The 21,894-nt window shown below is 51.3% G+C and overlaps 1 protein-coding gene across 5 annotated transcripts in view; it reads left to right on the top strand.

Moving 5' to 3' along the window:
- Nucleotides 1–21,894, top strand: part of UBR3 (ubiquitin protein ligase E3 component n-recognin 3) — a 1,992,321-nt gene that overhangs the window by 1,009,257 nt on the left and 961,170 nt on the right. For all 5 annotated transcript variants that reach the window (XM_078681592.1, XM_078681591.1, XM_078681590.1 and 2 more), the window contains one exon: nt 15,729–15,833. In XM_078681592.1, coding sequence (XP_078537718.1) covers nt 15,729–15,833 — 105 coding nt within the window. The remainder of the gene's footprint in view (nt 1–15,728; nt 15,834–21,894) is intronic.

Genomic DNA, 21,894 nt, shown 5'->3' with positions numbered 1-21,894 from the left:
CGCCCCTTGCAGAAAGTCATACGTTACCAATCGGAGTCTTCTGATGCTGTGTTCACAGGTCATTCGCCGTCTGCGCTGTAATCTTAGGGAAGAGAAGCAGGCTATCAGCCGAGCCCGACACTTCCGTTGGTGTAGTCGAGCGGGTGGCTGTTGTCAAGTTGACTCTTGCATCATGCGCCGCCAGAGCGGCCACAGTCAGGTGTTCTATCTGACCGGTTTCCTGAGAGCCGTCTGGCCCGGCTCCTCCGTCGATCAAGGATCCCCCGTCGTGACCGACATTCGTAGCAGGTGTGTTTCTCTCCTCCCGGCGCGAGGGTCCTCCGCTCCGTGCATCTCCAAACGGATCTTGGGTATTCGGAGGTGTGACCGTTACTTCCATCCATTCTGCCGCCTCCTCAGGAGAGTCGAAGAAGTGCGATTTGTTGCCATGTATTATTTTGAGCCTGGCTGGGAACAGCAATGCGTATTTAAATTGCCTATCCCGTAGTTTGCGCTTCACCCCTAAGAACGACGATCTGGCCCTCTGCACCGCCGGGGTAAAGTCAGGATACACGGAGATGGTCTTGTCTTCGTATCGCAGTGGCGCCTTCTCTCTCGCAGCCCTCAGCACGGAATCTCTGTCCTTATAATGTAAGAGTCGCGCTATGAGCGCTCGCGGTGGTGCTCCCGGTTTAGGCGGTATCGCCGGCATCCTGTGCGCCCTTTCGACACTGTACATCGGGGTGAGGCCCTGAGGACCTACAAGCTGTTTCAACCAGTCCTCCACGAACTGAGTGGGGTTCCTACCCTCGCTGCGCTCCGGAATTCCCGAAATTCGCACGTTGTTGCGTCTGTTGCGCCCTTCCGCGTCGTCCATCTTGTCCCATATCAGCTTGATTTGTTTTTCCATGCTTTCCAACTTTGCCGAATGGGCAGTTTGTTGTGGTATCAGGTCATCCAGCGCTATCTTGTGTTCCGACACCTTCTCTGCTAATTTGGTATGGTCCGCTCGTAAGAGTGAGAGGCCTGTCGCCATAGTGTCTATGCGTTGTTCCAGCGCTTCCCTGGATGCCTTGATTTCAGCCAAGATTAGGTCCAGTTTGGCGTCCTGAGTGTTCATGCCCGTCGGTGGGACGACCTCCGCGTTTGAGGATGCCAGTGGGTCCTCCGATCCCGTAGACTGCAGGTCCGCATTGGCACCGGTGTCCTGCGCCTTGGCCCTGTTCCGTCCCATGGTAGCCGGTGGGAAGTCCCGCCCTGTTGCAGTGACCAGGTACACGGCTGTTTCCGCGTGTCAGATTCGTGGCCGAGGGTTAGGGTGTACTGCAGTCGTCTGCGTGCTGCACACTGAGGCAGTGCTCCGAGTCTTTGCAGCAATGTGGTCAGCCGAAGCGTCCGACAATGTCCCCTATCTCCAGTAGCCAGCCACTAATTTTTCTCCCCTTCGCCCATGCTAGTCTTACTGGTGGTGGCGTAGCGGCCGGAGTCACTCCGCTGCGTGTTCGTGTGCTGTGGCAGTGTCTGTGGTCCGGTGAGCCTCCCTGTCCGAGCTGTGTGTAGTGACCCAGGCCGTCAGCAACAAGATGGCGGGCACAATGGTGGTAGCTAGCCCCTTATCACAGGCCCCTCTGGCAATGTCGCAGTCAGTGAGGCAGGCAGCGGTCCGCGGGGCCACCGATCATCCTCCCCGCTCCAGTACCTGCCGCCAGGCTCTCAGCCCTGCTCCCGGTGCCTGCTTGTGCGTGTATGCGGTTACCTTCGCCCCAGCGCTGCTCTTGACTTACGGGCGCCGCCGCGGGAGACTCCCGGTTCGTTTCCCAACTGTCCGGGACCGCACCCCCTCCTCTCACCGGTGTCAGCCCCGCTGGGCGGGCTGGTATGTCGGCTCCGTGGTGGCCGCGAAGTGCGGGATCGCCGACCGGCTAGTGCCGCTCCACAATATCGCGCCCCGCAGACGGGCGGGTTGTCGGTCTCCGCTCCGGCGGCGCAATGCTGCCACTGGGGGCCGTGGTCGTCAGGCGGGAGTCAGGCCCCACCACCGTTGGTCCGAGCGTTCGGCCTCTGAGGGGGTCCTCACCGGCGGCACAGATATCCCCCCGGTTCCGCAGCAGCTCAGGGGTGTTTTGGGCGATCAGGGGACAGGGGAAGCAGGATAGTACGCTGGTATGTCGGGCAGCGGACGGAGCTTCTCTAAAGCACGTCCGCCATGCTCAGCTCGTGGCCACGCCCCCGCAGGTGCAGTCCACTTACTATGGTTTTGGAGTGGCTTGTGTTGCGCCATGGTCTGTCCTTCTTCTGGATCGCTGTGTCTCTTGCCTGGGCTGGCCTGCTGTCTGCATTTTTGTGTTGTAACTCTGCCTGGTTCCACTTCTCTCGAGGGCCCGTGTGGGCCGGCCCCTCCCGTGGGGTGTGTCCTGGCCTCTAAAATTCGGCGGGTTTCTGGCTTGTCCTGGGTGTACTGTTCCATGGTACTGGCTGTTCATGCCTGTGCAGACCTGTTGTTCTTCTGCACCATTGTGCCTTTGGTCCCTTCTTCTCCCGTCTGCCTTTTTGCTGAGGCGCAGTTCGGTCTTGTCCGTTGCCTTCCGGCGGTGACTGGCTTGGATGTCCTCTTCACTGGGTGAGTTCCCGGTGGGGGGGTGGGGGGGTGGCTTGCCTTGGTTCTACCTCTTCCCCTTGGAGTCTCTGGGTAGCTCTTCTTTCTTGGTGCTACTCTGTGTTGCCTATGCCTCTGGTACTTCTTGTGGAGATCCTTGGTACTTTGACTGGGCTCGGGGTGCTCTGGCCTCCCTTCGCCTTGTTCTTGTTTCCTCCTGCTGGGGAGGTCGGGCCGCCTCTTGCTCGTCTTCCTGCCTCCCATCCGGGACTGGTGGTCTTCTGGATGAGGGGGTTCTCTTTTTGTCTGGGGGACAGGGCTCTGTTCCCTGTCCGGTTGACTCATCCCCTCGGGGCCCTGTGTTGAGTCCAGGCTGGTGGGTCCTTTCGCAGACCCTCCTTCCCTTTGGGTATGGCTAGGGTATCTATTCTACGTTAAGAAATCTGCGGCTAGTAGTCTCCATCAGATGTACAAGTTACTTACCTTCGGTAACGATGTATCTGGTAGAGACGATTCTAGTCGCAGCTTTCTTTACGACTCACCCTTCCTCCCTGTTTCTGCGAGAACCCTCTGCTTGGGTTTCTGCAGTTGCCTCCCTCTGGGTGCTTTGTCTTCTGTGGGTATCCTCTTAGTTTCCTTCCGGTCAGGCATCCCTCCAGCTGGTTTCTCTTCAGCGTGTGGGCCTACCTTGCTCTTTCCCTCTGTGTTGGAGTTTCTGATCCCCACATGGTCTTCGCCGTGGGGAATTCTTTTACCTGTCCTTGGCCTCCTGTTCCCTTTAGATGGCACTGTGGTCCGCGGATGGGTTTTCCTGTCCTTGATTCCTCCTCCCTTCAGGGGATATGCCCTTCTTTGGCAGGGTGATCTGGGGTTGGGTTACTTTTGCTCCTCTGTCCCGGGGGTGTGACCTTTCCCCTTGTGGTTGTATTAGCGGACTTTCTTCCTCTTTTTCTCTCTTCTCTCTCTTTTTCTGTTGAGGCGCATTCACATGCTTGTGCCTTCAGGGTGGCTCTAGCCTTGGCTTGCAGGGTGGTTCCACTGAGTGGTGCTTTGCTCTTTCTTGTTAGGGCCTTGCTGCTCTAGCCTTCTTGTGCCTCACTACAACATGGTGCTTTTGCCTTGGCTTGCAATCAATCAATCAATCATATCATTTGTAAAGCGCACTACTCACCCGTGAGGGTCTCAAGGCGCTGGGGTTGGGAATGCTGCTACTGCTCGAAAAGCCAGGTCTTGAGTTTTCTGAAGGTCAGTAGGTCTTGGGTCTGCCGTAGGAGGATGGGGAGGGTGTTCCAGGTCTTGGCGGCGAGGTGGGAGAACTATCTGCCTATCTGAGGTGGGAGAACTATTCAGCCTTCTTGTGCCTCACTACAACATGGTGATTTTGCCTTGGCTTGCAATCAATCAATCAATCATATCATTTGTAAAGCGCACTACTCACCCGTGAGGGTCTCAAGGCGCTGGGTTGGGGAATGCTGCTACTGCTCGAAATGCCAGGTCTTGAGTTTCCTGAAGGGTAGCAGGTCTTGGGTCTGCCGTAGGAGGATGGGGAGGGTGTTCCAGGTCTTGGCGGCGAAGTGGGAGAACTATCTGCCGCTCTCGTCGGAAGCGGGGGACAGTGGCGAGTGCGATGGCGGAGCGGAGCTGGCGGGTGGGGGTGTAGAAGCTGAGTCGTCTGTTGAGGTATGTTGGTCCGGTGTTGCGAAGTGCCTTGTGTGTGTGGGTGAGGAGCTTGAAGGTTATCCTCTTGTTGACCTGGAGCCAGTGCAGGTCTCTCAGGTGGGGTGTGATGTGGCTGCAGCGAGGGATGTCGAGGATCAGGCGTGCAGAGGCGTTCTGGATGCGTTGGAGTCATCTCAGGAGTTTGCATAGAGGGCATTTCCGTAGTCCAACCTGCTGCTGACGAGGGCCTGAGTGACCGTTCTTCTCGTTTCAGTGGGGATCCACTTGTAGATCCTGCGGAGCATGCGGAGGGTGTTGAAGCAGGAGGAGGAGACGGCGTTGACCTGTTTAGTCATGGAGAGGGTGGAGTCGAGGATGACCCCTAGGTTGCGTGCGTGGTCGGTGGGGGTTGGAGCGGTTCCCAGTGCGGTCGACCACCACGTGTCGTCCCAGGCCGAAGGGGTGGATCCTAGGATGAGGACCTCCGTCTTGTCCAAGTTCAGATTCAGTCGGCTATTCCTCATCATTTCAGCGACGGCCTTCATTACTTCGTGAAGGTTGGTTTTGGCGGTGTGGGGGTCCTTGGTGAGGGAGAGGATCAGCTGGGTGTCATCGGCGTAGGAGATGATGTTGAGGTCGTGCCGACGTGGGTGAGCGGTGCCATGTAGATAAACATAGTTGAGCTGAGGTATGAGCCCTGGGGTACACCGCAGATGATCTCTGTGGCTTCGGTGCAGAATGGGGGTAGGCGGACGCTCTGTGTTCTGCCGGAGAGGAAGAAGGTGGTCCAGTCCAGGGCCTTCTCTTGGATCCCGGCGTTGTAGAGGCGTCTTCGTACTGTGTGGTGGCAGACTGTGTCGAAGGCGGCTGACAGGTCCAGGAGGATGAGGGCTGCCGTTCCTCCGTTGTCCAGCAGGGACTTGATGTAATCAGTGGCGGCGATGAGTGTAATCTCGGTGCTGTGGTTGCTGCGGAACCTCGACTGGGAAGGGTCCAGGATGTTGTTCTCCTCGAGGTAACGGGTCAGTTGTTCGTTGATGGTCTTCTCGATGACCTTTGCTGGGAACAGGAGCAGGGAGATGGGCCGGAAGTTCTTGAGGTCCTTGGGGTCCGCCTTGGGTTTCTTGAGTAAGGCGTTGATCTCGGCGTGCTTCCAGCTCTCATGGAAGGTTGCTGTCTTGAAGGAGGTGTTGATGACTTTCCGGAGATGGGGTGCGAAGGATGTGCTGGCTTTGCTGAAGATGTGGTGGGTGAATGGGTCTGACGGAGATCCGGAGTGAATGGTGTTCATGATCTTGATGGTGTCATCGTCATTGATGTTGGTCCAGGAGAGCAGGCGGTTGGTGCGGATGGTGGTCGTGGGGGCGGAGGTCTCAGTGGTTGTCGGGCCGGCAGTCGTTGCGTTGAAGCTGTTGTGGATGTCTGCGATCCTGTGGTGGAAGAAGGTGGCCAGCGAGTCTCGCACGTCTTGCGAGGGTGGGACGTTGTTGGTGTTGTAGCTGGAGTTGGAGAGTTCCTTCAAGATGTTGAAGAGCTCTTTGCTGTTGTGCACGTTGTTGTCTAGGCGGTTTTTGAAGGAGGCCCTTTTCGCGGATCTGATGAGGTGATGGTGTCTGCGGGTGGCGTTCTTGTGGGCTGCGTGGCTGTCCGGTGTTTGTTCACGGAGCCAGATCTTCTCCAGCTTTCGGCAGGTTTGCTTGGAGGTCCGGAGGTCTTCAGTGAACCAGCTTGCTTTCTTGTTGGTGTGACTATTGAAAGGTTTCTTGATCGGGGCGAGGGTGTTGGCGCATTCGTTAATCCACTGTCTGAGGTTGCGGGCAGGGCTGTCAGGGTCGGTGGGGTCGGCGGTTGGGCTCTGGGTGAGGGTGGTGGCTTGCACGAGTTGTTCCTTAGTGTAGTGCTCTGCTCCTTTTCTGCTCTGGCCCGCTGTTGTTGCCTTTTGCTGCCTTGGAGCCATCAAGTGCTGTGCCTCGCCTTTTATTTCTCTCTATTTGTTCTCTGGTTTTCGCACACTGTTCCAGTGCTCTCCTCAGTTTTGTTGTGATGGCTCCGCGTTGTGGCGTGGAAAAGTTCTCCGAAGCAAACTGACGCCAGCGCGCCGGGGTGGGGCTTATGTGTCCTTGCTAATGTCACGCCCGCGGAGGACGTTTGGCGGAGTTGCGTGGCACTGCCCCCCCTCGGCGCGCAGGGATGCTGGGCAAGAACGTTTTCTGGGTCCAGTCTCACGCCTGCGGGATATTCGACGTTAAGGAATCTGCAGCTAGAATCGTCTCTACCAGATACATTGTTACCGAAGGGTAAGTAACTTGTACATTAGTATCTGAAAGAGACACATTAGTGATAGATTCCTTACCTTAGATTATCCCCAGGCGTCAGACTGGATCCGGAAAGTTTTGCTTAGCAGTACCCCTGCACATCAGTAGGTGGCGTCCTGCTGCTCCGCGTCCGTTGCTGGCGTCGTATGCACTGAGATGACGTCACGTAGACTATTTAGGCGCCACCCATGCACGCCGGCGTCAGTTCTTTCTTTTTCCACGCCAGTAAGCGCAGATCCAGTTAGAGCACGTACCCTAGTAATTTTTTGACTATCTTTTTAAGACTTTTGTCTCGTGTTGGTTTCTCTGGTGCTAGTTGGGGTGCCTGGTTTTTAAGTCTTGTAGGACCAGCCGTTGCATTATGTTGGTGGCGGACCCTCATGACATCTGTCTCTCCTGCCTGGAGCGCGACCATGACTCCCGGTCCTCTCTGGTTTGTAGGGCTATGCCCCGAAGGCCCTGAGGGGGCGGCGCCGGAGGTTGTTTGCAGTTTGGCACTCGTCCCCGTGCCGTTCCAGATCCAGGGGTCGTTCCCGTGACCGCTCGCGGAGTCGTCACCACTGCTCTTCTTCCCCTTCGGATTCGGGTAAGAGACAGCACACAAAAAAAGTCAAAGAAGCGCTTTTGCTCTCTGACGTCCCCCTGTAGGTCCCCGGACGTGGACGAGTTGTTAGGGGCTCTGCCCCTGCGGCTCCTTTGGAGCCTGGGAGTCCTGCAGCCTACCCGCTTTACTCTGGTCCGTCGGTGACTCCGGCACAAATGCAATAACTCCTTGCTGCCATGGACCGCCTGTTTAGGCCTTGGGCTCCCGCCGGTGCGCCTTCAGGCCCAGCGGTCCCGTGTCCGGATCCTGCTGGTCCGTCCACTCCTTCAGCGGATCCAGCTCCGGCACCGCCAGCAGCTCCGTCTCCGGCGCCGCAGCTTCCTGCGCCCCTGGCTCGGCACCAAGAGGTCCCATGCTGCCGGCTCCGGCGTCGCCCTCGGCTCGGCCGGCGGCACTGCAGTGGATTCCGCTGGTTCGTCTCTGCTCCGGTACCCGGAGGGCTTTGTCCCCACCTGGGATCCGAATTGGGAATCGGCGCCGGCTGGGCCCCGGCCAGTGCCGTTCTCGGCGCTGTTTATTCCTTCACTGGTCCCTGCCCCGACGCTGAGGTAGTCCAGGAGCATTTTCAGTTTGCCATGCTCCCCTTCGGCCTTACCAGCGCCCCTCGGGTGTTCACGAAAGTGATGCCGGTGGTCGCAGCTCACCTGCGCAGGTCAGGGGTGTCAGTCTTCCCCTACCTCGACGACTGGTTATTGAAGGCGAGCTCGCCCCAAGCAGTCGTCGCCCACCTTCAGACTAGGACCGACCTCCTACACTTGCTGGGGTTCTCCATAAATGTGCCGAAGTCGCACCTGAGTCCCTCTCAGAAGCTCCCCTTCATCTGAGTGGTTCTTGATTCGACGCAGTTTCAGGTTTATTCCCCCGAGCAGCGAGTCCGGGATATTCAGGCTATGATTCTCATCTTTCAGCCTCTATCCCGGGTTTCCATCAGGAGGACCCTCCTGCTCCTGGGCCTGCTGGCCTCCTGCATCCTGCTAGTGCGACATGGCATATGTGGGCTCAGCAGCGGGACCTGAAGTTCCCGTGGGCACAGCATCAGGGCAACCTGTCCGATCACGTCCAGATCTTGAAAGGCACTGCACAACACTTGCAGTGGTGGCTCACGAATCGCGATTGGGTCAATGGCGGATCCCTCCCCCTTCCCCAACCGGAGCACACAGTGGTGAAGGATGCGTCCCTCCTGGGATGGGGAGGCCACTTGGGAGAGGCGGAGATCAGAGGCCTCTGGTCTCCGGCTGAGTCCCGGCTCAATATCAACCTTGCACTGAAAGCATTCCTTCCCTCTGTCCGGGGAAGTGTTGTGCAGGTGTTCACGGACAACACCACCGCCATGTGGTATTGCAACAAACAGGGCAGGGTGGTTCAACACCTGGCAGGTTCTCTGAACGCCAGGGCGGACGAACTCAGCGGCCGGTGCATGTTGGATCACGAATTGCGTCTGAACTCTGACGTGATGCAAGGTCTCTTTCTGCTGTGGGGAGAACCATGGTTAGATCTATTCGCCACCGACAAGAACGCGCAATGTCATCAGTTCTGCGCGTTCTAATTCGCTTTTCGCCGCAAGTGGAGCTGCGGTTTGTGGTACGCCTTTCCACCTTTACCACTTCTGCCCAGAGTGCTGAAGAAGATTCGGCGTGACGGGGCCCAAGTCATTCTTGTGGCTCCGGATTGGGCACGAAGAGACTGTTATCCCGAGCTACTCAGCATGGCGATCGATCCCCCGATCCGACTGCCTCTTCGGGAGGATCTTCTGTCGCAGCAGCATGGGACGGTCCTCCACCCGACCTTTCCAGCCTGGATGAGGGGGTTCTCTTTTTGTCTGGGGGACAGGGCTCTGTTTCCTGTCCGGTTGACTCATCCCCTCGGGGCCCTGTGTTGAGTCCAGGCTGGTGGGTCCTTTCGCAGACCCTCCTTCCCTTTGGGTATGGCTAGGGTATCTATTCTATGTTAAGGAATCTGCGGCTAGTAGTCTCTATCAGATGTACAAGTTACTTACCTTCGGTAACGATGTATCTGGTAGAGACGATTCTAGTCGCAGCTTTCTTTACGACTCACCCTTCCTCCCTGTTTCTGCGAGGACCCTCTGCTAGGGTTTCTGCAGTTGCCTCCCTCTGGGTGCTTTGTCTTCTGTGGGTATCCTCTTAGTTTCCTTCCGGTCAGGCATCCCTCCAGCTGGTTTCTCTTCAGCGTGTGGGCCTACCTTGCTCTTTCCCTCTGTGTTGGAGTTTCTGATCCCCACATGGTCTTCGCCGTGGGGAATTCTTTTACCTGTCCTTGGCCTCCTGTTCCCTTTAGATGGCACTGTGGTCCGCGGATGGGTTTTCCTGTCCTTGACTCCTCCTCCCTTCAGGGGCTATGCCCTTCTTTGGCAGGGTGATCTGGGGTTGGGTTACTTTTACTCCTCTGTCCCGGGGGTGTGACCTTTCCCCTTGTGGTTGTATGGTGGTTGTGGTTGCATGCGTGGAGATTGAGCGGCGACAGTTGACAGCTTTCGATCTTCCTCCTGAAGTCTGTGATGTCATTTTGGCAGCCAGGTGTCCCTCCACAAACCGGTGTACGCCTGCAGGTGGAACAAGTTTGTGGCATGGTGCGCAGCTAAAGCTGTGGATCCCCTTTCTGCCCCTCTTTCCAAGGTCCTTCTGCTCCTCCTTTCCTTGGCCAAGCAGGGCTCTGCTCTCGGCACTGTCAAAGGTTGTCTTTCTGCCATTTCTGCCTTTCTAAGGCTCCCTGATCAACCTTCTCTTTTTAAGTCTCCGGTTGTTAACCGTTTTCTGAAAGGCATCAAGCACACGTTTCCTCCTGTGCCGTTTATAATGCCTCAATGGGACTTGATGTACGCTCCGTTTGAGCCCCTTCATAACTTTCCTTTGTGTCTTCTCACTCTCAAGGCGGCTTTCCGGGTAGCTATCACCTCTGCCAGAAGAGTGAGTGAGCTCCAGGCTCTTTCCTCTAATCCTCCTTTCCTTTCTGTTCATTCGGACAGGGTGGTTTTAAGGACCGGTCCTTCTTTCTTGCCAAACATTTTTACGCCCTTTCACATCGGGCAGACCATCACTTTGCCCACCTCCTTACCGCCTCCGCATCCTTCAAAAGAGGAAGAGAGGCTCCATCGTTTGTATCCAAAACTGCGCTCACATTCTATCTGAAGCACACACAACAGTTCCGGGTGGATGACCAGCTCTTTGTTGGCTACGTGGGTGCCAAAAAAGGTCGGGCCGTGCACAAACGGACCTTCTCTCATTGGGCCGTTCTCTGCATCAAGGCCTGTTACTCGTTGGCTAAGAAGGAGCCTTCTGTGGGGCTGCTTTCCCATTCCACCAGGGCAACGGCAGCCACTACTGCTTTGGGACGTGGCGTTCCCTTGCAGGACATTTGTCAGGCAGCTATGTGGGCCTCGCTGCACACGTTTACCAAGCATTACTGCCTTGACAGTCAAGTCCGGAGAGACGGCTTCTTTGGCCGTTCTGTTCTCCATGACATTCTGGTGTAATCTTGTTCACAGTCCCGCCACCGGGGTTAGTATTGCTGGGGTATCTATTCTAAGGTAAGGAATCTATCACCGACGTGTCTCTTTCAGATGCACTAGTTACTACTTGTGTAACGATATATCTGTAAGAGACATTAGTTAGTGATAGGTTCCTTACCGCCCCACCCATCCTCCCCTAATTACTAGGGTTAAGGACATCCCTTTCAGGCCCCTAGTTTTCAATGCGCCAGTGTTCACTAGCTTGCATGGCTCTGTGTTCCTGGCGCGGAAAGTTGTGTACAGAACTGATTCGAGCGCGCATGGGTGGCGCCTAAGTAGTCTCAGTGACGTCATCTCGACGCATACGATGCCAGCGACGGACGTGGAGCCGCAGGACGCCACCTACTGATGCGCAGGGGTACTGCTAAGCAAAATTTTTCGGATCCAGTCTGACGCCTGGTGATATTCTAAGGTAAGGAATCTATCACTAACTAATGTCTCTTACAGATATATCGTTACACAAGTAGTAACTTGTTCATTTGGTCAGTAGAAAAAAGAGTCTAAATGGTTTTTAGAGCGGATGTGAATACATGAGGTGGAAGCGAATCGTTATCTGGGCATACGTTTCTCATCTAACTTAAAATGGAAAATGCATTGTGAGGTGGTGAAAACAAATGTCCTGCCCACCATAATGGGGATAAACAAATTTGGAAAGGAACGTTGTGGTCGCAGTGTGACACCAATCATAACTACTGTTAAAGCTGTGGTGTAGTCAAAATGATTGTATGGTGCCAAATTACTATTCTTGGGTGTGATGCACAGCTGGGAAGGAATGGAAGGCAGTATTTGAAAAAGGAGCTGGATATGCCAAAGTCGGCAATTATACAGGCACTAAGGTTGGCGTTAGGAATGACTTCATGGTACTGCCTCTCGGAGAGGGTTGCACTGAGCTTTTGGAACACGTTGTTAGTCTAATGATCTCACGATATGCCAGTTGTGCAAAGATGAAATGTTAAGAAGTGAGATGAACTGGGCTGCGAGCCTAAGGAAACTTTTGTCATCACTAAAAGAGCAATATTCACTGGGCTCTCCCAGTTGCGATGTTCCACTCTGTTTCCAAAAAAGATCTTTGGGGAACAATAGTATAAATCTCATGACAGAGTGATTACTCCCTAATGAGGAAATCCACTGCATCTTTTTGGGCCAGATGGCAAAATAATAGGCATTCCCCTATTTATCAGAACTGGCAAATCTTGTTATGAGGCAGGAACACTTATGATTTCGAATTGGGGTTAATCCTATGTATCCGAGAGCAGAGATGGCTAAGAGACTAAAAATAAATTGAGGTGTATGTGAATGTGGACTACAAATGAAATCTAGAAATAAACATTTGTTATTGGACTGTATGTTTTTTAAAGGACTGTAGGAAATTATTAAAGACATGTTTAAGTAATACGGAATATCTAACCATTGGGAAGCTTCGAATATTTTTCACATATGGAATTCTTAGATGCGACTTCTGCAATAGGTGTTGGACGGTATGGGAATCTTTTTTAAAGGAGCAGAGATCTATGTCCGGTTATTAGGAACATACAGTCTGGTATAAGAGCAATCAGGAGTTCTATGCTGACCAATAGCTATTGTATTCAAGAAAAGGAAAACGGTAGTGGTGTATCCAAAAGGAAAAGACCGCACATTCACTAATGACAGTTGGATGTGTAACAAGTACTTGGATAGTAATAAATCTTCAGTTGCGAAGACGGAGTGCTATATAGACCGCTATCCCCCACTACCAAGAGAGATTAAATGACAATCAGTGATTGGCAAAGTACAAGTGAAGCAAAAGGGTCAAATCAAGCACATTCCTAACACACATATGTACACGAGCAGACTGATAGGTCTCCTGGTTGTTTCACAATATGTAATGATTCTCCAATAACAGCAGTAGTTGGACATCACAAACAAACAGAGAAGTTCAAATTATCATGTTCTTTATTCAGAAAGTCCATGGGAGTAGACTTGACAAAAAGACAGCCGACACGGTTTCGTCAGTACTGAAGGTAAGTACTAAGACTTTTTCAAGGCTAGGCGAGACAGTAACGTCGTACGTCAAATAGGGGCTTGTCCAGACACAATGAGTATGAGGTAAGGAACCATAATCAAGAGAAATCCGGATAGTCAAGATGCAACAGTCCGAGAATTCAGAGAAGTGAAGTCAGAGCATTCTGGTCTGGGTGTTATGGTATATGCACCTGGGAAGTACTTCATACACCAAACGAAGGGCTCCCCCACTCGGATATTGTGGCCAAATGAGCTCAATTAAGATGTGAGAGTCATGATCAATATCTAATAAGAATTACCAAATGATCGGTAAGGAGATTACTGTGGGTTCAATCCGGTGCTCACGTATTATTGTGTGAGCTCGAGTAATAAGCGTCCCTGAAAATGGGTTCCGATATGCTGCAGCCAAGGCCCACTGCAGCGAAAAACGTGTAAGATAGAGTCCGTGTGATAGCGGAGTCAGCAAAAAAACCCTATTGTATTCAAATGTAATTTTTTTTTTAATAAGTGATATTTTATCTTCAATATGAAATATTATGTTATAAATTACAGTGTATTTTATGTCGTATATTTGTATATTATGGGTTATGTTTTATGGACTGCGGTCTAAAATAAACATATTGATGACTGACTGACATTTGGGCTGGAATCTGAGACTGGATAGAGTCCCTTGACCTGTAGGACACATACTTCCATACATTGATCCAGCAAGTACACAAGCAGTATCTGTATCTTTGTGGGAGGGGTCCACACACTATCAGTTCACAGTGCTCCCATTTGGACTGATATCAGCACCTCAAGTCTTCACTTAGGTGATGACGTTGGTTGCAGCTTATCTCAGGAGTTCAAGGATCATTATATTTATGTATCTGAAGGACTAGCTGCTCAAAGCCGAGTATCCGCAGATGGTATCTCAACACTTGCAGGCAATGACATCTTTCTTGTTCAAGATGAGTTTTTCCATCAATGAGCCCAAGTATCACCTTGAGCCCTGTCAGTATCTCCTTTTCATATGAGCAAAACTGGGCATATAGCTCCGAGCCTTTCCTCCTTCTCAGAGGGCAGAGGAGGGAGCTTGTTGTTTGGGAGGGAGCTCAGATTCCAGCCCTGAAGGTCCTGCGTCTGCTAGGTCTGTTGGTTTTCTGCCCACTGGCACAGGGCTCTCCAGGGATACCTTCATAAGTAGTGCTTCTGGATTGCAGAAATGAAATGACTGATATGATTGTGATCTTCTGGGATGCAGCAGTAAATCTAGCTTGCTGGATTGTTGGAAGTCGACCTATCACAGGTGATCTCCTTCTACTCTCCACCAGCCGTGTCCATGGTAGTGATGAATACATCCATTCATGAGAGAGTGCTCATCTGGAGGCATTGGGGATTGGAGGTCTTTAGTCTCCGAAGGAGCGGATACTTTACATCAACATGTTCGAATTGAGGGTGCTCTGGCTAGCTCTCAAAGCCTTTCTTGCTTCCCTCTTATGGCCTGTCTGTCCAGGTCTTGACATACTGTACAACCACAATGTGTCATGTCAGCAAGCAAAGAGGAGTAGTGTTGCACAGCATTGAGGCTGTGGGTCTAGGTGCATCAGCATGACATCTGGCTTCTCGAGTGCCATCTGACTGGCTCACGGAACACCAGAGCTAAATTCCTTGCTGACTATGAGTGTCGTCTTAACCCAGAGGTCCAATACATCTTTTCCTTGTGGGGCCAATTCTCGAGTGAACCTTTTTGCCACTCGCTAGGGGACGCGGAGCAATAGGGACACGTTTGTTGCAGTGAACTTTTCCACTTGTTTCAGTGTTTTCTCCAATACCCTTGGTTCCTCAGGCTCTGAGGAAGATTCACAAGAACGGAATGCTAGTTATTCTTATTTCTCCCCACTAGCTGAGATTGGGGGCCTGCTTTATGAATTCATCAGCTCTGCTGCCATCCCTGCTGAGGCAGACAAGCTTCTGGACAAATAACAAAACCTATGAGTAGGCACTTTAAAGAGCCTGGCACCCACAACACGAACTTCATAGGACCACATTTGTGTCTGGAGACTGTATAAAAGTGGAAGTTGAAAACCCGCTGGTTGTTCAGAGCGTTGACAAGATCACCACTACTTGAGCTACTGCAGCCAGGACCAGGAATCGAGGTCTGCGGATCTCCCAGCTGGGCTGGGGGACACTGCCCAGGATGCCAAGAACACTTGCCCTGATCCTGGGGCACTATTCTGCCTGCCAAGACCAGTGTGCCCTGTGAGGGGAGACGAGCCTGGAGGTAGTGAGGCACAGTAGGAATCAGGGGACAAGAATCCCAGTAATTGAGGTGTGGGCCTCCCTCCTCCATTCTCCAGGAGAGGGGGGCCTGCTCAACTCCGGGCCATCACCTGTGGCTGTGACTCAGAGTGTACACCATCAAACCCAAAGTATTAACCTCTCACCAACTCACAGGTTGGCGTGGTAACTTTCTTTGCGAAGGTGAAGAGGATTCCCTTTCATCCTTTTCCACTTTGGGAATCATAGTGACAACTACAGGTGCTGTAGGGAGTGTTCCAGGGGACCATTCTCTGCTGCCACTGTTTTGGAAAGCAATCATCCACTGGTGGTCTGCGGTCTCTTGCAGGCTACCATCCCTGTGATTGTAGTCAGTAGTGACACAATATCGCACATATCAAGCAGCCTAATGCATATTAATTGCTCATGTTTTTTCACAAACTCAAACTGCATTCACAAAAAGTCAATGTGCAATATTTTGCAACCACATTTTGTTGAGTGTACTCTTAGTACATCAGGCACTGTAACATTGACGTCATGTACCTATGTATTACGTAGGGTAGTGGATAATGAAGTTCTGCTACATACTTCATGAGAATATACAGGAATCTTCTACAATCTAGTTCATTTTTATAGAATCTTGTGAATTGATTTTGAGAGTATCTTCTTATGAATAATGTTTAGCAATGTTGAAATTAAACTGCGTTTTCAAGTGAATACTAAAAAAAACCTTATTTTTATATTGTGGTGCCTTATTTTGAATTCATATGTAATTGTTTTGTATTTTAGATTTTGATGGATCATCAAAATATGTCGGAACATGTCCTCTGTATGGTGTTGTACCTTATAGAACTAGGACTTGAACAATCATCTGGAGAAGAATCAGCTGAAGAAGTGAGTTTCAGAAGTGACAATGGTATAAGTTGTAGTTATTTAGCATTGGTGCCAAAAAATAAATTAAAGTAATTTCCTTTTGCTATAATTATGGTCGCAATATTTTGCTAAAATAACTAAGTGTGAAATGGAATTTGTTCCTTTATTACATGCACTGAACTTTCTTTGCAGTTATCCATTCCCTGACCCATCTAAGTGGAACACTTCTTTTTAAAAGGAATGAAGGTGAAAACAGAATACATATTGGTTATGGTCCTCTTGCAGGTTTTCTTTTTAAACTCTTAAACATTTAAACATTCCATAATAACTTTACTCTTAATTCCAGTCCTCCAAAGCATTTGCAATATTTGCAGCGAAAGCCAACATTTTCAATCCCAGCATGAGCAAGACCTGACCCTTGCTAAACATGTATGCCAAAAAAAACCCGTGTTTGTGCTGAGATTTTACTGAGACCAGACACAACTGCAATGGCTGGTATGGGGATTCGGATTGACAAGAACAAGAAGCTGTCCTTTGACTATCAGACACTCAAATTGTGATCTTATGTGCCCTCCTATACATGCTTAAAAAATGTCTCCACCTCTGAATGCCCTTCCCAGGTAGTGGGTGCATGTATCCTTTCTTGGTTGGACTGCCTAGACCTCACAATCTCCTGTATCATCAAACTCCACAGCATCCAAAACATGGGGGTCCAACTGGTCTGGGACCTTCACAAGTTTGATAACGTCCCGAAGCCTAGCCATGCACTAAATTGGCTTCCAGTTCAATTTTAAGGTTCTGTGTCTACGTAAAGCGAGGCACTCAGCCCCAAACCACTTTCCACACTGGTCTCCGATCTGCCAGCATTATCTCTGTAGTGTGGCTCTGAAGGTTTCCTGCTATTAAAAGGAAAATTGCAGATGCAGATCCTTTGGGACTTTTGAGAACCAAACTTAAGAATGCCCTCCCACTAGACCTGCACTTGACTGTCAACTTTCAAGCCCTTAAGAAAAAAACTAAAGGCTCAGCTCTTCATTTAGCACGCTTGTCTCTTCATCCTGTGACTTGTGTGTTTATTCTTTCTACACCCCTTTCTATTTTCTCTTCTTATTACCTGTGAGTTCTAGATAGTGCTAGTGCCATGATGCCCTTGGGGCAACTGAGTGCTTTCTAAATTAATACACGTAATGCATAGCTAGGTTTGATAAGTCTCTGAGTAGGAAAGACACACGATTACTGAGTTCACCAGGATTATATAACAGGGACCTTGAGAGAAGCACTGGTGCTTGCAAAGAGCCAGGTGTCCACAATTTGCTTAGTACTGGGAATGGTAGCTAGTCTTGAAATTGATGGCTGTGCAGAGAATTTCTGAAAGGGAAAGTCTACAGAAGCCAGAAGATAAAGGATGGGAAACCAGGAAGCACAGATCAGAGTAAAGTCAGGAACACATGCACGTACGTCTTATTTAATCTATAAGGCTTCAGAAAGGAAGGAACTGCATGGACAAGATTAAAGATACGGGGTGAAGACTCTGTGTTCTGCACCACATACAGTCTTCATATATATTCTTGACCGTGCAATATGTGAGAATAGTCTTCAAAGGCTCAAGCTAATGAGATGGGGGGGGGGGGGAGGGACTTACTGTCCACTCATCCATGTCTGATAAGACATCTAGAAGCCTTAGGTGCATAGTCATACAAGAATATCAGTTTGCATTTTAAAAGGCTGTTTTAGTTGAACCCAGAAGCAAGAGCTGTTTTGGTTGATCACCTCCAGCCTTTCTCTGAAAACAGTAGTGGATTTGAGTGACTCTGAGTTCAGACAATACTTTGCAGACAAAGTTGGTTCAGAGCTATTAACGTTGAGGCCTGGTTAACAGATATTCTTTTCGATAGACTAGTGCGTTTCAGTAAATAATTAAATAATATGTTGGAAGGTATTATCATGCATATCAACATTGCTAGAGCTATGAGATCCATCTCAATTTAGGCTTGCTCATTTGCCCGACTTGGGCAAGAGGCTCGCCACGTCACTGATTTTTCCCAGCATACCATTGGTTCAGTCAAAACCGGAAAACTGCAGGACTGCACAGGCTCTGAAAGGACGTCTCATGCCTGAGCACTGCATTGTTGATGCTTTATCCAGTATTAGGGGTGTCTTTCATAGATTCACATGCCTGAATCATTCCCCGTCGTCGAGACGGGAGCCTCCGGTACATAAAAAAGTAATGTCCTATAGACATACATAGAGAAAATAGGCCTAAGGGTCTCCCCTTAGTAGCCTTTCTTTGTCCTTATGCAAAAAGGACCAAACTCTCACAGTCAGCCAATCAGCTCCGACCTCCCTCTAGAACCTTCCTGGGAGGAGCCTCAGTCCCTCAGATTTTCTACCGCACGTTGTGCTAGGGAGTCTCCAGCCTGAGCTCTTCTCAGGATTCCTTAAAAATCATCTACTTTCCTTTGAAAGTGAATCTTCACTCTACAATCTTCAAGGATTACTTCAGTAACACTTTGAGGCAGTAAGTGTTTTCTTTCCACTGCTTTCTTCGATGTCTGAATCCCAGAAGAAAGCCCTTTACAGGGCCTGCTCTTCATGTGGGAAGAAAAGGCTCCATGTGGATGATAAGCATACCTTATGCTTATATTGCCTTTATCCTGACCACATCCCTGCAGACTGCAAAATATGTAGGTCTTTCCCTAAAAAGACCGTGAGAGACAGGGAAGGTCGCCTTCTCATCTGGCTCGACAGGCTTAAGGACAGAGACACTCTGGAATCTTCCGAGGGTAGTGTCTCTAAGGTCTCAGAAGTCTCTCAAAAGAGGCCAAGGGTAACTTCCCCTGGCCCCTCAGACACTCCTCCTAGGAAGACAGCCAAGAAGTCTTCAGAGGCAAGATCTACGACATCTTCTGTGTCTGTTAAGGATAATCAGACTTTTAAGAAGCCTGCTCAGTCATCTAGCAGACCTGCCCAGAGGACTACCTCAGTAACTACCACTGTGTCAACGACGTCCGCGTTGTCTCCTTCACCGTCGACGATGACATCTCCATCATCGTCATCGACAGGTAGACCTATTTCCTCTGTTTTACTGCTGAAATCGTCGTCGACGACAAAGACCCTGTCGACGTCTAAGACTACGCCGGGAGACGAAAACTACGCCGTCGACGACGGCATCCTCTCTAACGAGCCTATTGTCGTCGACGACGACGAAGAACCCACCGTCGACAGCCCCGACGACGAAGGCATCGACGTGGGCATCAACGGCGAAGACGTCGACGTCGAAAACGTCGACGAGAACGACGTCGACGACGGGCTCGCCGTCGACGAGTGCACCGACGACGTCGCGGTCGTCGTCGACGACCAAGTTGCCGTCTACGGAGATTCCGTCGACGAAGACCTTACCGTCGCCGAAGGACTCGTCGTCGTCGACGAAGTTAAAGACGCCGTCGACGGAGGACTCGTCGTCGACGAAGGCGCTTAGAGAAACATGGAAGAAATCCAAGCTCGTGGAGGTGTCATCCCTCACGCTACCACCATCGACGACGCCGTCGGCGGCTTCCACCTCCAGTCCTGCGTTGGGCAAGACTACCAAACCGCATATTACGCCGGAAACCACGTCTCCAAGCAAAGTGGAGATGCAGCTGCCTCACGAAATCTTCCAGAGTGAAGACTCAGAAGAGGATGACCACCTGGGCCCCGCTACTTCCATCTCGGACCTACATGTCAAATGCCAAAGCACTGACGAGGAGATAGAGGAAATCTCTTACCAGGAGCACTCCGTCCACACTAATGTCAGCACGGAGGTTACCCCCATGATATGCCTGCCAGCTGCTCTGGTGAACGACCTGAAATTCCTTGTACAGGATTACAAACAACGCTTCCCGGACGCTGACAGTAGAGATCAGTCGCCTATCGTTCATAAACCAGCGGCAGCCCCAAAACAGTCTCGACCTCTCCCTCAAGCCCACCATGAGAGGATCCAACCTCAGGAGGTAGTGTCATCAGACGAGGATGAGGAGGAGGAAGAATTGGAGGAAGGAGAGGTCCAGGAGGCCCACTCTACCCATGATGATGAGGAGGATGAGTATGTGGCGTCTTCACCAGCTTCGCCCCAACCGCGCCAAGCGGACTCGCCGCCGGTAGACATCGGCGGCTTCCATAAAATCGTTGAAAGAGCGGCAAAGAGATTCCATATGGCTATCGAATCCACAGAAACTGAATGCTTCCTGCACGATTTTAAGGAGCAGACTCAAAAGACGACTAAATGTATTCCAATAATAGAATTTCTGTGGGAACAAGGCAAGAAACTGATGCTGACGCCCGCTTCTGTGTCTGCGGTTGTTCCACGCCTGGACAAGAAATACAAAGCCCCACTGACTGCAGCGGCTTGCCTAAATGGGCACCCTAAACCTGATTCAGTGGTCACACAGGCGGCCCAGAAGCACTCCCGCAACCCTTCCTCCCCGCTGTCCGCTCCTCCGGACAAAGAAGGCAGGAAGCTGGACACAATCGGAAAACGGTTCACGACAACTTCGGCCATGACCGTCAAGGTGGCCAACTCCATTGCCCTGTTGGGGCGTTATAATCGCCAACTCTGGGAAGACCTAGCCCCATATTTGTCAGACCTGCCTGACACAGTCCAAGGTGAAGTCAAGGCTCTACTAGTGGAGGGTCAAACTTCAGCAGCCGAAATAATAGACTGTGCTATTGATGCTGCCATGACTGGCTTTCGTCAACTTGCTGGAGCTGCGGTCCTACGCCGTCAAGGATGGCTTAAGGCGACGTCGTTCCGCCAGGAGGTGCAATCCAAGGTCTTAGACATGCCCTTCGATGGCCAGCACCTTTTTGGGGACAAGATCAATGAGGCATTGCAAACCATAAAGAAGGACACGGATACGGCCAGGGCTCTGGGGACCTTACAGTCCCGGACCCAGTCCTTTCGAGGCAACAGATCCAGAGGGCAGTCCTCGTATCGAGGTTCCTATCAGAATAGGTCCTCGTACTCCTATACTAACAAAGGTCAATACCAACACAAGCAACCTCAAGGCCGTCAATCGTCCTACGGACGATCGAACTTCAGAGGCAAGAATGCGAAGAGGGGCACTGGCGGCCGCCAGTGACGGGCTACTCCAGCCAGTCCAGACACCCTATCCCTCCTTACAACTTGGAGGAAAATTGACCCATTTCCTCAACAATTGGCAACTCATAACCACGGACCGGTGGGTTCTCCAAATTATACGTTTTGGCCATTCCCTCGAATTCACCACCATCCCTCCCAGAACTCCTCCACGCAGACGGGCGCACAAAAACCTACGCCTGCTTCTCCAGGAAATTTCTGTAATGCTGAAGAAAGGAGCTATCGAGCGCGTTCCAGCACCCCTGAAGGGGAAGGGCTTTTACTCCCACTTCTTTCTTGTACGCCAGAAAGAGGACAAGTGGAGGCCCATTCTGGACCTCCGAGCGCTCAACGTCTTCCTACGGAGCCAATCGTTCAGGATGGTGACGATTCAAGAAATACTAGGCATTCTAGAAAAAGGAGATTTCATGACATCCTTGGATCTCCAGGATGCCTACTACCACATCCCCATCCTCAAGTGTCACAGAAAATTCTTGAGGTTCGAGGTTGCAGGGCAACATTATCAATTCAAGGTACTACCGTTCGGCCTCAAATCCGCGCCGCGGATTTTCACGAAGTGCCTTGCACCGGTGGCAGCTTTCCTGCGTCAAATGGGTCACCAGGTCTTCCCCTACCTAGACGACTGGCTGGTGAAAGCACCCTCGGCAAAAGACGCAGCCAAATCCTCCAGCGCCTGCACAAATCTTTTTCAGAGGCTGGGATTAACTCTCAATCTCAAGAAATCTTGTGTCATCCCTACGACAAAAATTACCTTCCTCGGAGCAACCTTGGACACAGAGTGCGCAAGAGCCTTCCCCTCGAAGGAAAGGACAGACAAGATATTGTCCCTGGCCACGGCTGTGGCGCACAGGACACAACTGAAGGTCCGGACCTATACATCCCTCCTGGGCATGATGTCCTCCTGTATACTCCTCGTCCCTCACTGCAGACTCAGGATGCGCCCATTGC

The sequence above is a fragment of the Lissotriton helveticus genome, chromosome 3_1 (assembly GCF_964261635.1).
Source record: "Lissotriton helveticus chromosome 3_1, aLisHel1.1, whole genome shotgun sequence".
Classification (NCBI taxonomy): Eukaryota; Metazoa; Chordata; class Amphibia; order Caudata; family Salamandridae; genus Lissotriton; species Lissotriton helveticus.
This window is presented reverse-complemented; position numbering and strand designations above follow the sequence as displayed.